The sequence below is a fragment of the Nelusetta ayraudi genome, unplaced genomic scaffold, assembly GCF_046127955.1.
Source record: "Nelusetta ayraudi isolate G7.1 ecotype Tasmania unplaced genomic scaffold, CSIRO-AGI_Nayr_v1 ptg000079l, whole genome shotgun sequence".
Taxonomy (NCBI): domain Eukaryota; kingdom Metazoa; phylum Chordata; class Actinopteri; order Tetraodontiformes; family Monacanthidae; genus Nelusetta; species Nelusetta ayraudi.
Window position 1 is genome coordinate 3196936 of NW_027466129.1, and position 15286 is coordinate 3212221.

At 42.6% G+C, this 15286-nt stretch overlaps 3 protein-coding genes across 4 annotated transcripts in view; 1 reads left to right on the forward strand and 2 right to left on the reverse strand.

The window, feature by feature from the left end:
- recql (RecQ helicase-like) overlaps window positions 1-15286 on the forward strand; it is a 99262-nt gene that overhangs the window by 31289 nt on the left and 52687 nt on the right. The gene's annotated exons all lie outside the window — the stretch shown is intronic.
- ldhba (lactate dehydrogenase Ba) lies at window positions 2542-10448 on the reverse strand. 2 transcript variants are annotated; one of them, XM_076044286.1, is made up of 8 exons: window positions 10208-10448; window positions 6883-7022; window positions 6426-6543; window positions 5457-5630; window positions 5166-5339; window positions 4398-4515; window positions 4080-4203; window positions 2542-3333 (listed from the first exon to the last, which is right to left on the reverse strand). In XM_076044286.1, exons 2-8 carry the CDS (start codon window positions 7009-7011, stop codon window positions 3166-3168), a joined length of 1005 nt encoding a protein of 334 aa, XP_075900401.1. In that variant the 5' UTR covers window positions 7012-7022; window positions 10208-10448; the 3' UTR covers window positions 2542-3165. The 2 variants fall into 2 exon arrangements, with proteins under 2 accessions (XP_075900401.1, XP_075900400.1); XM_076044285.1 differs by having other exon boundaries at window positions 6883-7027.
- On the reverse strand, window positions 12456-15081 carry kiss2 (kisspeptin 2). Its single transcript, XM_076044092.1, has 2 exons — window positions 14875-15081; window positions 12456-12853 (listed from the first exon to the last, which is right to left on the reverse strand). The coding sequence occupies exons 1-2, from the start codon at window positions 15056-15058 to the stop codon at window positions 12576-12578; spliced, it is 462 nt and encodes a 153-aa protein (XP_075900207.1). The 5' UTR covers window positions 15059-15081; the 3' UTR covers window positions 12456-12575.

A 15286-nucleotide genomic window follows, 5' to 3' on the forward strand; every position in this document is an offset into this window, starting at 1 on the left:
CGTGCCCACCTGCAGGGGTCACTGCATTACACACACTCACTCACTCGCTCACTCACTAACACACTCACTCAGTCAGTGAGCAGGATTACAGCTGCCGTCATTACGCTCCATTTATTTGACCATGAAATTGGTGCATTTGTTCGTACGCACCACTTTTAGCCACTGTTGGACAACAGCAGGGACGGACCTGGTGTCTCTGATGGCGACTAGCAGTGCCTGCCGAGAGACGCAGAGGAAGGGGAGAGGTCAGGGGTCACGGGAAATGGCCTCCATTTGCGCGTTTGCTGTTTGTGAGCTCATCTTGTTGTCATTGTCCTGCTGAATAAAACATTCGACTTTGCTCGGATAACAAAGTTCCCCCGCGGCTCATTTGCTTTGCCTCGTCTTTCAGGGCTCCCATCGTCATCATCATCATCATCATCATCATCATCATCATCATCATCATTTCACCATGTGATCGTCACATTTGCTTCACATCCTGTGGTTCACGCGCTGAAACGCTTGCAGTATCAACAGTCAATGAAATGGAATAGAATAGCGTACATGTACTTCATTGATCCCAAATGGGAAAACTACAAAGTGGTTTAAGATTCAAATCCGGAGTCAAGATTCTAATTTTACTTTTATATTCAACTACGCAACAGCAGAGTTCATATAGCTACTAATGCTAATAACCCTCTCATTTTCATGTAGAATACTTGCCTTTTTTTTTTGTTGCTTTTTTTTTTAATACATTTAACTGGTTTTGTCCCGATTTTCCATTTATAAATATTATGTTATATATATATTTTATATATAATAATTACATATATATACAATTATATATATCATATATTTTTTATTCTAGATCATCTAAAATATAAAACTTGTTGGTGAACACGCATTCCAAATGTGTTAATTCAGAGTTTTGATGCTATGAGTGAAATGAAAGAAAAGTCATTCAATCAGAAGTATGAGTCCAAACATTTGACTGGTAGTGTATATATGTATATATTATATACAGGTACTACCCAAAAAATTTGAATATCAAGTAAAAGTTGTTATTTTGGCAATTTAACATAAAAGATGAAACCAACAAATTTTATTGAGCCATTACACGCAAATTGACATCTCAAGCAGTTCCTTGTTGTAACTTTGCTGATTAAGATTTTCATAAACATTTGACTTTATGTAACATTCTAATTTTCTGAATTTTTGAATTTGAGGGTTGTTTTTTTAAGCTGCAAGATCTGATCAGCAAAATCCAAAGAAATAAAAACTTGAAATATATTGATTTGCATATTATTCGTTTATATAATATGTCACGTTCACCTTTTAAATTGAATTGCAGAAATACAGCAACCTTTTCAGGATATTCTAATTTTCTGGGTATAGTACTGCATACCATCTGGGTTCAGACTGGCATTTTTTTTGGACCTCAACACGCACGCGCGGATCTGATGAGCAGGTGGACGCACCTGTGGGGGGAATTTGTTTTTGTGGCGAAAACGCGAGGGAAAAAATGGGAGACTTTGGATGAAGAAGAAGGAGAAGAGAGTTCTTGGGTGTTTTCACCAAACAACGTCAGCAGCGCAGCGTCAAAGCCGATCTTCATGACATGACGGAGGCTCGCAAATCCAAACTGCTGCAGGAGGAGGAAGGTTCGACGGGAGAAGAGTGTGTTGTTGGTGTTGTTGTCACGTTCGGTGGCGGCCACGAGGATGGACGAAGCATGGTGGAGGATCGGCTGGAGGAGCAGCTGATGGTCACCTGCTGCTTACCTGAGATGAATGAGTCTGGAGCTGCAGGAGCAGGAGCAGCTGTTCGGCTCAAAGGACCCTCAGATGAAGCAGGTATGTGGAGCAGCGCTGAAACGCATCACGATGATGGTGGTGGCCGTCTATGGCAGCGTTTCTCAACTGGTGGGTCGCGACCCAAAAGTGAGTCGCGGAGCTGTTTTCGATTGGGTCGTAGCTTTTTTTTTTTTTTTTTAGAAGTTTGTGGTTTGTTGTCGTCTGTGACATCTGGATCCGTGAATCTTTAGTCGGATTTGAATAAAGCTGGAACTGTTGTAATACTTGGGAGTCTCTGCTTTTCAGGACGTGTGTTTGGTTGGTTTGTTGTTTTGTGGCTTCGACCACTGCTGTTTTGATTGCTTGGTGTTTCAGCTGTGTCTTGATTGTTATCGGAATGCTTTATGTGAACTTTCAGCTGAGCCTGTGAGCTTTCTGTGGGTGTGTGCAACAAGTGTATATGTGGCTCATAGAGGAAAACGCTGCTGCTGCTTCTCTTGCTGCTCCGTGCAGGTGAAGGGGTGAAGTTACATCGGCAAAAGTTAGTAATTATAACGTAAAAACCAACGAATTTTAGAGCCACACATTTCTTTTATTGGCAGCATATGAACTGCCACTAAAAAAAAAATTGCGGCCACTAAACAAACAGATGAAAAAACCTCATGATTGTCATACTTCATGTAAAATTCATGTTTTTTTTTAGTTAGTTGTGATTCATGGGCAATAACAATAATGAAAATAGTGATAACAATAATAAACAAATGAAATAAACATTTATCAGGTTGAACTTTATTGAGATACATTTCACTGTTGACAAGACTGTTCATGGCCCATCATGGAGACACACACACACACACACGCACACACACGCACACGCACACACACGCACAAATAGCTGCTTCACAACACAAGACAGTGCACGTTTTTTTTATGCAATCATTATTTCACACATGGAAGACAGAAATCCACTATTTTGTTGTGCTATTCTAAGTGTGCTGTCATAATTATTAGTTTGGTTCAATTTAAAAGGCAGGAGTGACATAGAGGGACATTTTAGAAGTGACACTAACTGGAAGTTGTGGTTGGCTGGGTGCTGAAACAGGAAGTAGTACGCGGTGACACACACACACACACACACACACACACACACACACACACACACACACACAATGATGGGCTGATGATGTTGCTTCAGAGGCTCTTTGAGAGCAAATGTGCTGATAACATGAAACAACATTGCTGTGAATCTAAGATTCTTCCGGGCACAAAAACAAACAAACGAAAAACGTTGGTGGTGTCATTCAAGTCATCAGGGGTTAGGGGGCGCTGTAAAAGGAGTGTGCGTATTGATAAATCCCTGTGCTTCTAACTAAACGTCAGATGGTCGCGGTGCTCAGAGGTCCTTCAGGTCCTTCTGGATGCCCCACAGAGTGTCGGCGCTCCTCCTCAGCTGCTCCACCTCCTCCTGGTTCAGAGTCATGTTGACCACGCTGGCAACACCACTGCCGTTCAGCACGCAGGGCAGCGAGAGGAAGACCTCCTCGCCGATACCGTGCATGTTCTGCCGAGATACATCGAGATTAGATGAGATTAGATTCAACTTCGTCATTGCACATGTCACAAAACAGAGCAACCAAATGCAGCCAACATCCAACTATAAGTGTTTGGCAGTGAATTAAATACACGTATATATGACGTGTGTGTGTGTGTGTCTGTGTGATGGTTAGTCTGTAGTTTTTAGTAAGGTATAGTGTGTAAAATCCTGCCATCTACTGTTCAGATTTTAGATTGCTGTGCTCATTTGCTCTTTCGCTTCCTCTCTCCAGCTTGCCAGTGAGCTACAGTGGCCTGCGCACCCAACCCTGGATACCTAGATTCTCTGTTAGTTTATTGAGGATGCCAGCATTCACCCTAAATATCAAACAGCTGGTTTGTCCACATCAGGCTTCCTTAGAAATATGGCGGTGCGAGATGGCAGCTCACTTATTGATCTATGGATATTCTTATATATATAAATAAGAACCGTTCTAAGGGTAGGAAAAGCAAATGACTTTTATTGTACTGCCAATATACACTTTTGTTCATGTGTTTATGGGCAATATGTTTAAGATTTTACCAACATAAAAATCATGAATCAGCCCAAATTCTACACAGTGGACCTTTAAAAGACTGATGATTTTTAGTTGGTAATTTCCCATGAATGGATATTCAAAAACACAAATGTCAGACGCTTGCAGCCTTTTCTGCGCAGCGAGTCTGTGTGAATGTGACTGGTGTGATGAACTGACGATCATGTGTCTTCACTACCTTGACCATGGTGGACACTGGGTGGACACGGCTCAGGTTCTTCACGATGCTCTCGGTGAGGTCGGCCACGCTCAGACCGATGGCCCAGTTGGTGTAGCCCTTCAGCTTGATCACCTCATAGGCACTGACGCAAAAGAAAAGTAGTATTGCGCTGTAATTTTGCAAACGAACAAGGGCTTCTATTCCATGACTTAATTAGCAGCAATAAAAACTGCGTTGTGCAATCCAGTGGTGTAAGAAGAATGTGTGACAAGATAAGTTTTGATGAGGAGTGGAGAGGCAGCGGCACTCAGAGTGGATGCTTGGTCCTCAACACACCTGTCCACCACAGCCTTGTGCGTGTCCTTCCACTGCTCCTTGTCGCCGTCGCTGCCGATCTCAGGGTTCAGTTTCTGCAGGTTGACTCCTGCCACATTAGCGCCACTCCACACTGGCACTGGGGGTCAAAGGTCACATTCAGGTGTGTGAGCTCATGACCAATAGTTTTTTTTTGAGTGCCTGTGATTCGTCCTAGTCATGTGACTAATATCTTTTGTCATTTTATTTGAAAACATCATTTAACGTTCCATTAGTGTTACAGTTGATTACAATAAGAATTTGTGAAACTCAGATGCCGATACCATTATTGATTATCGGTACGATACTGGGGTTAAATACTATACTCGTACTCGTAATAGGTGCTGATACCACGACACTGGTACCAGTTGTATATATACTGTTTTGTTCAATTTGTGCTTTTACTGCAGTAAAACTTGTTCTAGAAAAACTTGCTGATGAATGTTTTTCAAATAACACAACATCTGCGGAAAAATACAAATAAATCAAAGTAATTCCAGATTGTCTAGCAGCCTTATTGAGTACTTGGTATCGGTATTGGTGAGTATGCAAGATGAGTATGCAAAATGCAAGTACTTGTACTTGTACTGTAGTAGTAGTAGTTAATGATGCACTGATACCGATACCGATATCGGTACCAATACTGGGTTGAGTACTCTACTCTTGCTCGTAAAATTAGTGCAGATACCACGATGTTGTTGAAACTTTACACGCTGGACTTTGACCTTGACTGTCCTTGTGTGCACCCACCGCTGGTGTCGCCGTGCTCTCCAAGCACCCAGCCATTGAAGGAGCTGGCGTGGATGCCCAGGCGCTCGGCCATCAGGTGGCGGAAGCGAGCCGAGTCCAGGTTGGTGCCGCTGCCGATGACCCGGTGCTTCGGCAGTCCGCTCAGCTTCCAGGTGACGTAGGTCAAAACGTCCACTGGGGGGAAGAAGATGAAGAAGACACAAAGTCAAAATACACACATTTGGAGGAAGAAGAAGACACAAAGTCAAAATACACACAATCACACACACACACAGGCGCGCAAAGACGCACCAGGGTTGGAGACCACGATCAGCGTGCAGTCAGGGCTGTGCTTCACAATCTGAGGGATGATGGACCTAAAGACGTTGACATTCCTCTGAACCAGGTTGAGTCGACTCTCGCCCTCCTGCTGGCGCACGCCGGCCGTCACCACCACCAGGCGGGAATTAGCCGTCACTGCGTAGTCTGGAGGGGGTGGAGGAGGAGGAGGAGGAGGAGGAGGAGGAGGAGAAGAAGAGGAGGAGAAGGAAGAAGGAAGAAGGCCAGGAATGAATAAGAAAATTCAGCTCAAAAGCCCAACATCAACCTTTTCTTCTGAGAAAGAGTTGTAACTTTATCGTGTTTCACAAAGTCAGCTTAAAGGAGTTAACTTAAGTCTGGTGTGTAGGATTTTGAAGAAGAAACAGCGACATCAATTGGTTACATTTTAGATTGCAGTGCCTTTCACTCTCCCTCCCTCTCCCGAGTTTGCCAGTGCACTACGGTGGCCTGTGTGCACAAACGTGGACGCCTCGTCCACGTTCTTCTTCTCCGTTGATTTATTTGAGGAAAACCAAATGACTGCAATTTTTCAACACTTTTATGAATGTATTTTTTGGGCTGTATTTTAAGCTTTTACCAAAATAAAAATCATAAATCATAAAGCAGGCAAGTATTACACACTGGCTCTTTAGGGCAGTGGTCCTAGGGGTCCGTGGAGGTACTGCAGGGGGTCTGCAAAAAGCATTTTATCGGAAGCATTTATCAAAAATTGGGCTGAAAAAGGTTGCTGGATTTTGTGGTCAGCAACCTGACGTTTGCAAAAACTGTTGACCACATGATTTTTCTGACCAGCAAACCGTCAAGATTTCATAATAAGCTCAAAGTGACTTGCTGCTGGCTGCACATCTCGGAAAACACCAGTTTTCTCTTCTTTGACCAACTGGTTTTTTTGAACTCATGTTCTGTGGGTTCAGTTATGCGGCCCGGTAGACCTCTGACCTTTGTCACCGACGATCTTGGAGGTCTTGAGGAAGAGGCTGCCGTGCTGCAGGTCCATGACTTCACCCTTGAGACGGTCTTCCATGACGTCCACCAGAGCCAGTTCATCAGCCAGGTCCTGACAGCACCAACAGGAAATGGACAGGAGAAATCCAAAGTTACACCTGAATATGCCATTTCTTTGTACGTATCGGCGTTCTAGTAAAATCATAAATTTCATTGTCATGCTAAAAAAAAATATACTTTGCAATAAAACATGTAGATAACTTGGAAATTATGCAAATAACTTGTTTTTCTTTCTTATTTTGTATTTTGTTTTATCTTTTATCTTTTCTTTTTAATTAATACAAGCTTTCTTCTCGATGTGGACATACAAATTTTTTTTTTTAAATCAATTCCGACCTTAGATGGCAACAACGTGTGACTCCGCTGCTACTGCACTGTCACTGTCACTCACCCGCAGCAGGATGCTGACGGCGCAGGCCATGCCCACCTGGCCCACCCCCACCACCGTCACCTTGTTTCTGGGGGGCTCGGCGGCGCCACCACTGGGCAGTGGGCTCATCAGCTTCTGCATCACAGACATCACGCTCACAGCTGCACTGACATACACAGAGAGAGAGAGGAGAGAGAGAGAGAGGGAGAGTGAGCCTCGTCACTACACTTTACAACCATGAACCAGCAACACTGTTGCTGTTGACACATTTCTATTATCAACCCAATGAATACTTTCATGAAAATCAATCTTTTTATCTGAGCAGAGCCATGGATTGTGTTGTGCGCCATAAAAACCTCTTTAATCTCTTTCAGTCTCCAATGACACTATGGCTGTGTCTCAATTCAGGGTCTGCATCCTTCAAAGCATGCATTTGAAGGCCAGTTGCGTCATAGCACTATGCGAAGGCTTGTCCCAATTCCCCAAAATTCGAAGGACGCTCCAAATGCGCCCTCAAAATGCGCCCTGCTTTTAGCCGATTCGAAGGATACACCGCTACTATCCTTCGCGTCCTTCTGTATCCCAGGATGCTTTGCGTGCTGCTGCAAAGCATCCTGGGATCCTGGGAAGTCAGCTGAAATTTAGCGGCATCTACTGGCAAAGACACAACGTATAAATTTAAGTATTGAAATTTCACGTAAAATATTCAGTTTTTAACGTAGGGTTTTTACTTATTTGAACATCCAACGCCATCGTTGGATGGCGAACCAATGGTTAGCTTGATGCTATAAAAACGTCACTTCCGGGGTTGGCCAGCAGGAGAGAACAGTGGTGACGCAACCAGGTAATACGCCAAAGGCTAGACCGTCCCATGTGGTTACCGCGGAGGCGGGGTTGGGTTCGTCCTTCTCAGACGGGTCCTTCGAAGGATGCTTCCTTCCGACGGAGGACGCTTCCTTCGAAGGATGCAGACCCTGAATTGAGACACAGCCTATGTCTGTGTCACTGCATGTCCTTCCTGTCTAATTCTCTTCTTCTCTCTTTACAGTTTCCAAACTATTACTCCCCAATTTGGAGGATGGCTCCAGGGTGACATGTCAGTGTAAATGTAGTGGAGGTGAAAAGCTTGCAGGCCATAGCAACAGTACCTGTTGGGGGGGATGGAAGTGCTTAGCGAAAGGTGAAATGCAAATATATAGTTTCATTCAAGAATAGTATTCCAGCATGCACTGGATATTCCACTTCGAGTGACGGCACAGAACCATTTCTTCTCAGCATTTGGTTTATTTGATCACATGAATGGCTCTTAGGCTGGATTAAAATAGAAATAAAAGAACATGTTGAGACGGACCCTATAGGAAAGAACTGTCTCACCTCAATACTTGAACAGTATTTGAGCAGCACTTGGAACTAAAAAGCAGAAGGAAAATTTAATAGTCAAATGTGGCACGGTGGTTTCATTCCACTGGTCCACAGTTCAGTTTCAGCACAGTTAGCTCTCTCTGCCAGGCTGCAGGTCCAATATTCAAAGCAGCCACATCAGTATTCATGTCACCAGTGAAGAAAGAATGAGAACCATCATTTCACATTGTTCTACATTGCTTTGATTTATTTAAACTTCCAGTGGAGCACATTTGGAATTGGAATTGAACCAGTGTTTTGTGCGCTACGTTTTCAGCAAACAAAAGAACACACACACACACACGCGTGCACAGGTCAGGTGGTATGACAGCCAATCAGTGCCGAACTCAACCACCAATATCAAAAAAGCAGAAGGAAACCACATATATTGTCAGCCGTCAGCCATTGACTGCTTAGAGGCAAGCTGGTACCTGGTAGAAGCTGCTTAACATTGTCCAGCATGGAGCTGCTGCTCTCTGCTGGTTACATCACAGCTTACATAACAGCGCTCACTCACTATGCATTGTGAACAACAACCGCTGATGAGAAGTGACAATCAGTAAGAGACAAATAACTCCTAACAAATAGCACCTCCTCTATCTGTCTTTGCACATGTACAGCGCATCACTTATTGATGTATTTCAATCACATTCTTGCTGTACTTTTTTTTTTTTTTTTTTTTTTTTTAGGAAATATCGCATTTCTTTTCACTTTTTAAGCTCCCATGGACCTGGTTGGCCAGATGAAAATATCGTCCATTAAGATGACTAAAAAAAAAACAAAAGTCTTTTCCTAGAATGACCAACAGACGGCACACAGTTACACTAAACTAATAAAAGACAGACTTTCAAACACACTGTTGCCTTCCAGTTTAGAAAGATGAAACACTTGTATTACTATCAGCAGCAAAACCGCTGACAGCAGTAACCATCAACAACATCTAGTCTTTGAGGGCTAACCTTTAGAATAAAAACTAATAAATAAAATAAAAAATATATATAATAATCAGAGAGTGTGGGGCTGGGTGATTCCTAACTGCACATTAAAAACAAAACAAAAATTGAGCAAAATACTTTTTGTTTAAATGGTTAGTTCTGTTTTCAGCAGCCACATGTCACGCTAAAGCGCTGCATGGTGTGGAACTGAGGACTAATATGAAACTATATTCTCATACAACCTTGTAGAGTAGAATAGAATAGAATGGCCTTTATTGTCATTGTACAGGGTACAACGAGATTGAGATTTCAACTCCCTTGGACAAAAACAGCAGCGTAAACCGTAACAAGAGCATTATGTATGTGAGGCAGAAGGGTTGAGATTATTATTATTATTATTATTATTATTATTATTATTATTATTATTATTATTATTGACTACTTTATTTGAACTTGGATTACGTCAGAAAGCAGGCCTGAGCGCCACCTTTGTGACGCCGCAGAGACATTTACAGCTTAACTTTGGTCAAAATCGTAAAAAAAACCAACAAATTTGAGTCAAAACTGAATAAATTTCACAAAAAAGATGAATATGGAACAATGTGAATTAGCGTCAAAAATTCATCTTGGCGACACGCGGTTCACTGCGAGATGAAAACGTCTATCTGTACGCAGCGGTCAGAATTTGGATGCGCTTTTATTTTTATTTATTTATTTATTTTTTGACTGAACGCAGCTTTTATCACAAAACCCTTTTTTTTTTTTTTTTTTACATCGCAAATGATCCAAATTTCAAACGCGCAGAAAGCCGAACCGTTCTGCTCATCATGATCTTCAGTCACGTTCTGAACGGCGTTTATGGAAATAGTTTGCGGCGGCGGCGGTTCTCTCTCGCCGACTCCCAGCATCCATTGCTGCTCACGAGTCCAGCACGCATCACCGCTGTGCACCTGCTCCCCTTGTGAGCCCCTTGTGACGACCACTCTGAAAAACAGCAGAATAATACTCACAGATTTGCTTCTTTTTAGAAGAAATATGATTATGAGAGAAGCTCCTTGGTTCCGGTGTCTTGTGCTTGGAGGGGAAGCTGCTGCTGCTGCTGCTGCGATGGTGCGACCGCTACTGACAAAGAGACAGAATTGAGGCTTAGTGATGAGGAATGTGGAGTTTGAGGGAGGCAGGCGGGGTGGTGGGGGGCGACAATGTGACCGAGCTGCGTTCACGTGCAGGGATGGCGTGTGAGTACAGCGCGGTTCACTTGAGGATTTGACTTTGACCAGTGACCAGTGAACAAAAAAAACAACAACATGTTTTTATTGGAATAATAATGAAATGAGAATTCAAATACACAAATAGAATTTGGTTACAATCTGAACCTATAAATGTTGTTGTTCATTTACCTCCATAGTTTCACCATTTGGCATCAATAAAGTACATACATTCTATTCTATTCTATATTCTATTCTCACTAGACTTTTGGACCCTACATTCTGTGCTTTATTGTCCTGCGCTGCCAAACTACCATAGTTTGAATTGAGAACAAAATGATTGGATTGAGTATTGAGTATTCCTTCTGGAGTGACTCCTCCAGCTTCCTGCGAGCTGCGTCGCCACTTTAAGACCCTTCAAGACTGAAGCTGATAATGAGCGACAGTTTTCCAAGGGACACATTTTTTTTTTAGCTTAAACCATCCATCCATTTATTTTGTACACATGCCTCCTCCTGCACTCGGGGGGTCACTCAAGGTCAGTTAGTTCCTCCACCACTGGACAGTCTTTAATCTCTGCGCACACAAAATCCCCTCATTGACACCATTAAGCACCTCAATACTGCAAAGTACATTTCAAAGACCTGCAGTAATGGGCCAATATTCCAATATATACAACTATTTAAAAGACTGGATGAATGATTCATGAAGTTAGTTTGTGCCTTCTGCTTTCAAAAGAGACTTGGCAAGAAGTTGCCAGATAAACACTCAGAAACATACAGTCAAACTGAACACAGTATCCTGTATATAGAATACAATGGATGCACTTTTATTGATCTCAAATTGGGGAAATTAATAAGTAATTACAAGACATGCACTGTAATACAGTATGAATAAATATACTGTCCTAAAAAAAGAGGAGATTAGATATTGATATATTGATAGATATTGATCCTTCTCCTGCTTCATTGAATTGAGCCCTCGTCAATACCAGTTTTGGTTCTGTGGGCCAATCACATCACTGCTTCACCGTTTATTGTTATTTATAATCAAGAAGGAAGGTTTTCACATATTTACATGGCCTTGCAAATTCAATGTGTTGTGCGCACGCACACACACACACACACACAGTAGCAGCGAGGACACGCTGTTCTATTCACCCCCCCCCCCACCACCCTCCAACTGATGCTGTGACTGTGACGTATGAGGGCCTGATGGCGATCCAGGCTGGTAGCCAATCGGATGCTGAGGTCCAGCATCTGCTCTCATCCAATCAGAAGCTGACCCCTTTAAGGGCCATTGTGTGTATGTGTGTGTGAGAGAGAGGGGAGGGGACTGAGGGGGGGCGAGAGAGAGAGGGAGGGAGAAGGGGAGAAAACACGGATGGATGAGCTGCTTGCACGCTAAGAGTGAGGAGAGAAAAAAAATGCATCGGATTGGTCGGTGGAGGGAGGGGCGGAGCTTAGGGATTGTTTCATAATAAGCAGCTCCCCCCCACGGTGCAATATATGTTTATAAATATATATGTTGTTTATGTGTTTACCCTCATCTGGTTATTTACACTGATATCTAATGTTGATAAATGAAACTGTTCTGGCAGATCTTATCAGGCGGCTCATCTTGCAAGATATGAATTTGCTGATTGATATGTGAATATTTGCAATCGGTCGACCGTTTCTTTGTTCTGCTGATGATGCACATTTTTTCATTTAGACAGCCTTGGTCAGACTCTGAAACAGGATTTTGAGAAATCCAAAACAGGTTTTGGAGGTGTGCGTTTGGCTGCAGCTGAGGTTGAAAATAAGAGGATTTTAGCCAAGTTGGACAACGTTGGATGCAATTGAACGCACCACAGCTCAAACTGTAGGGCAACAATAGTGACAAACTACACCAAACTACACCAACTCTTTATAACCCCAACCATTCACTTGTGCATAATGTATGGATCTGGCATAATTATTATCTATCTATCTATCTATCTATCTAAATGACGGCAGACATTGTGATTGTGGAGATGTGTCCTTTTTATTGAGATCGTGTCATATTTCAAAAAGGGTCGAGTCCTGCTACATCTGAGGGAGATGTTACAAAGTTCAATGTGTGTCTTGCTGGTATCCAATGGTGCAGAGGGAGCCTGTGAGCGCCGTGGCCGTGGAAGCCCTCCAGTGGCTCACGCGGCCTCCTCCTCTTGTCGTGGACGGAGGACGGAGACGTAGGGGGAGGAGAAGCTCCGCGTCCGCGCTCTCTTCACGGCTCTCCTGTACACGTAGCCGTTGTAGCGCTTCCCGAAGCGAAGTCCAAACGGGTTGAAGTTGAATTTGCTCCTGCGGTCGTGACACAGCAGCTGCCGCTGCTCCTCCTTCTCCCTCAGCGAGAAACACGGGTTGGAGTCGTCCAGCAGGAGGAGCTCCTCCGCACTTCTCCTCCTGAGGCCAGACACCTCCGAGCCTGCGGGAAGACAACAAGCTAATGGTTAAGAATTATTCATCTGAGATTTACTTCTTTTTTTTTTTTATAAATAAGTTAAATAATGTGCTAAATAATGCTCAAACACCATGGTTGTACTCGGTAGTAATTGCTGAGGCACTTCATCATTGAACATTTGGTCCAAAGAGTGTTAGTGTGAAATATTGCTTTAAAGATTCTGAACATTTGCAAGTCAGATAAAGTAGATGAGTGATGTTGGGCTCAATGTTTTTGTTTTTTCTTAAACTGATTTTTTTTTATATATATATATATAAAAAATTTATCAACTGGTAAAAGATTATGAGAAATAGACTGCAAGTTTATTATTGATTATTATTAGCAAAGTCCTTTATCTTAAGATAGACATTTTACACTGTCTATCAACTGTTTAAAAAACAAGTTACAATCTTGCATTTGTCTCTGTTTGGCTATTTCTACTGAAACTACTTTAGTCTTCCGAAATCTTCATTTTAACTTTTGTATGATTTAAATGATTTTGTTATTCTCTGCACATGGTGCCTGGTTTTATTTTAAATGATAGACCATGATGCAGGTTTTCTCCTGATTGTGCAAAGCCTTTTGCGACGCCTCTTTGGTTGGGATTTAGCTCTGTACAAATAAAAGTTGATTGATTGATACAGCAATAATTTTTACAAAAGAGATTACAAATGTAACTGTGCACATTTAAATGAACACATCAAACTTTGCACTTGTATTTGTGCTGCGTTCAAGTGCACTTTAGAAAAAAGCTTCACAAAACTGACACTGATGTAATACTAGTGTGAAAGATAGGTTCAGATTTCTCAGTCCAAAATTACAAATTACAAACAACATTTCACAATGACGCGATAAAAACAAAATTAAATTAAAACAAAAAATTCAATTAAAAATTCAATTCTACTTATTCACATATCTTTTTTATTCAAGGCTCAGAGGAGTTGTCCATTCAATGAAATAACAAAAGTGAAATGCAAAAAAGAAACACCAGCATTTTTTTAAAATCCCTTTTTGCTAATGGTAAACATATTATATTGTTTTAGATAGTAGATTCACAACTTCATTTTATTTCTGCATTATTTTCTGTCATAATTTTCCCAACAGCGAGAAAAAGGATGGTGGAAATTCCAAATTGCCGTTACCAAATTAAAATAACGATATATAGAAGTTTAAAGTACAACACCAGCACTTCTTTGCAGATTGTCCATTGAACTTTCATCTTTTACATTTTGATCAATTGAGTGATTACTTTTATTGTCAGAATTCCTCCTGGAATTTGTCTTGCATCCGAGACCCCTGTTTCTTTTTCTTCCAAGAAATCCCCACAAAGCGAATCGCCGCAAAAATAAAACATACGCCACAAAACCACAACTCAAACATCAAAGTATAACATCAGACGTCGGCAAAACAAGTCGCTGTGGTGCCTTCAAGTCCCTATACTAACACATTTAAGAAGTGTTTAAGAAGTGTTCTGACCCGACCAAATCTTGTCTGCCAGGGACAATGTTGTTTTAGTAAATGCAGCTTTAAAGACTGGCTCAATTGTTTGACCTGCAATCTTTGAGCAGGCACTTCTCAGTCTCACCAGTTGAGCTTTATGTTGCACAGATAGAAGATACCAAATACTAAGTCCATACCGCATAACACTAAGTACAATGGATTGAAAAAAAACAAAAGCCAAATAAGCTTCCTCGTGCCAAAAGACTTCAGTCTCCTCAGGAAATAAATACCTTTTGGTTTTTTACCACAAATATAATCAATGTGTGTACTCCATGATAGACCAGGGTACACACAGATGCCTAAATACTTGTAGGAGAAAACTTGTTCACTATTTGCATTACTGATAATGACCGGTGGAAGATAGGAGTTCTCTGGAAGACCAAAAATAACCTCTTTTGACTTCTTTGCGTCGATATCAGTGAGTTCTTCTCACACCATTCACCACGTCTCCCTGCTCTCTCCCAAGCCACTTTTTATTCCCCGTCTTCATCTCCACAATTTCCCACCTGTCTGTGGAGTCCTCCTGGGGAGTTCTGGTCCCAGCAGGTCGGTCCTCCTGGAGAGTTCTGGTCCCAGCGGGTCGGTCCTCCTGCTTCCTGCGTCCTGGCCGAACATCAGGCCCAGCAGCACCACCACAGTAACCACCCTCATGTTGGTTACGCAGCCACCAGTTTGAAGCTCAAACAGCATCTATTACCTCCAACTCAGGTACCGACGGCCGCCCTGCGCTGCCTGCGCGCCGCCACCATCTGCTTTTCTACCCGCACCAGGTGACCTCCGGCCCCCCTGCCGCTCACCGCCAATCATGGCTGACGCTGGAGTCTTGAATATTGCGATGGCGAGGAGCGGCAGGGAGGGGTCGGGGCGGTGGGGCGGGAGGGGGCGGGGGGGGGCGGTGGTGATTGGGGGGTGGGGTAG

Coding starts and splice junctions, on each gene's coding strand:
- ldhba (XM_076044286.1), bottom strand. CDS start 7,011: ATGTCTGTGATGCAGAAGCTGATGAGCCCACTGCCCAGTGGTGGCGCC. Junction 5,631..6,425: donor CAAGATCGTCGGTGACAAAG/GTCAGAGGTCTA, acceptor CACCCCCTCCAG/ACTACGCAGTGACGGCTAAT. Junction 4,204..4,397: donor CACAAGGCTGTGGTGGACAG/GTGTGTTGAGGA, acceptor CTTTTGCGTCAG/TGCCTATGAGGTGATCAAGC.
- kiss2 (XM_076044092.1), bottom strand. CDS start 15,058: ATGCTGTTTGAGCTTCAAACTGGTGGCTGCGTAACCAACATGAGGGTG. Junction 12,854..14,874: donor CAGGAGGACTCCACAGACAG/GTGGGAAATTGT, acceptor GTCTTCCCGCAG/GCTCGGAGGTGTCTGGCCTC.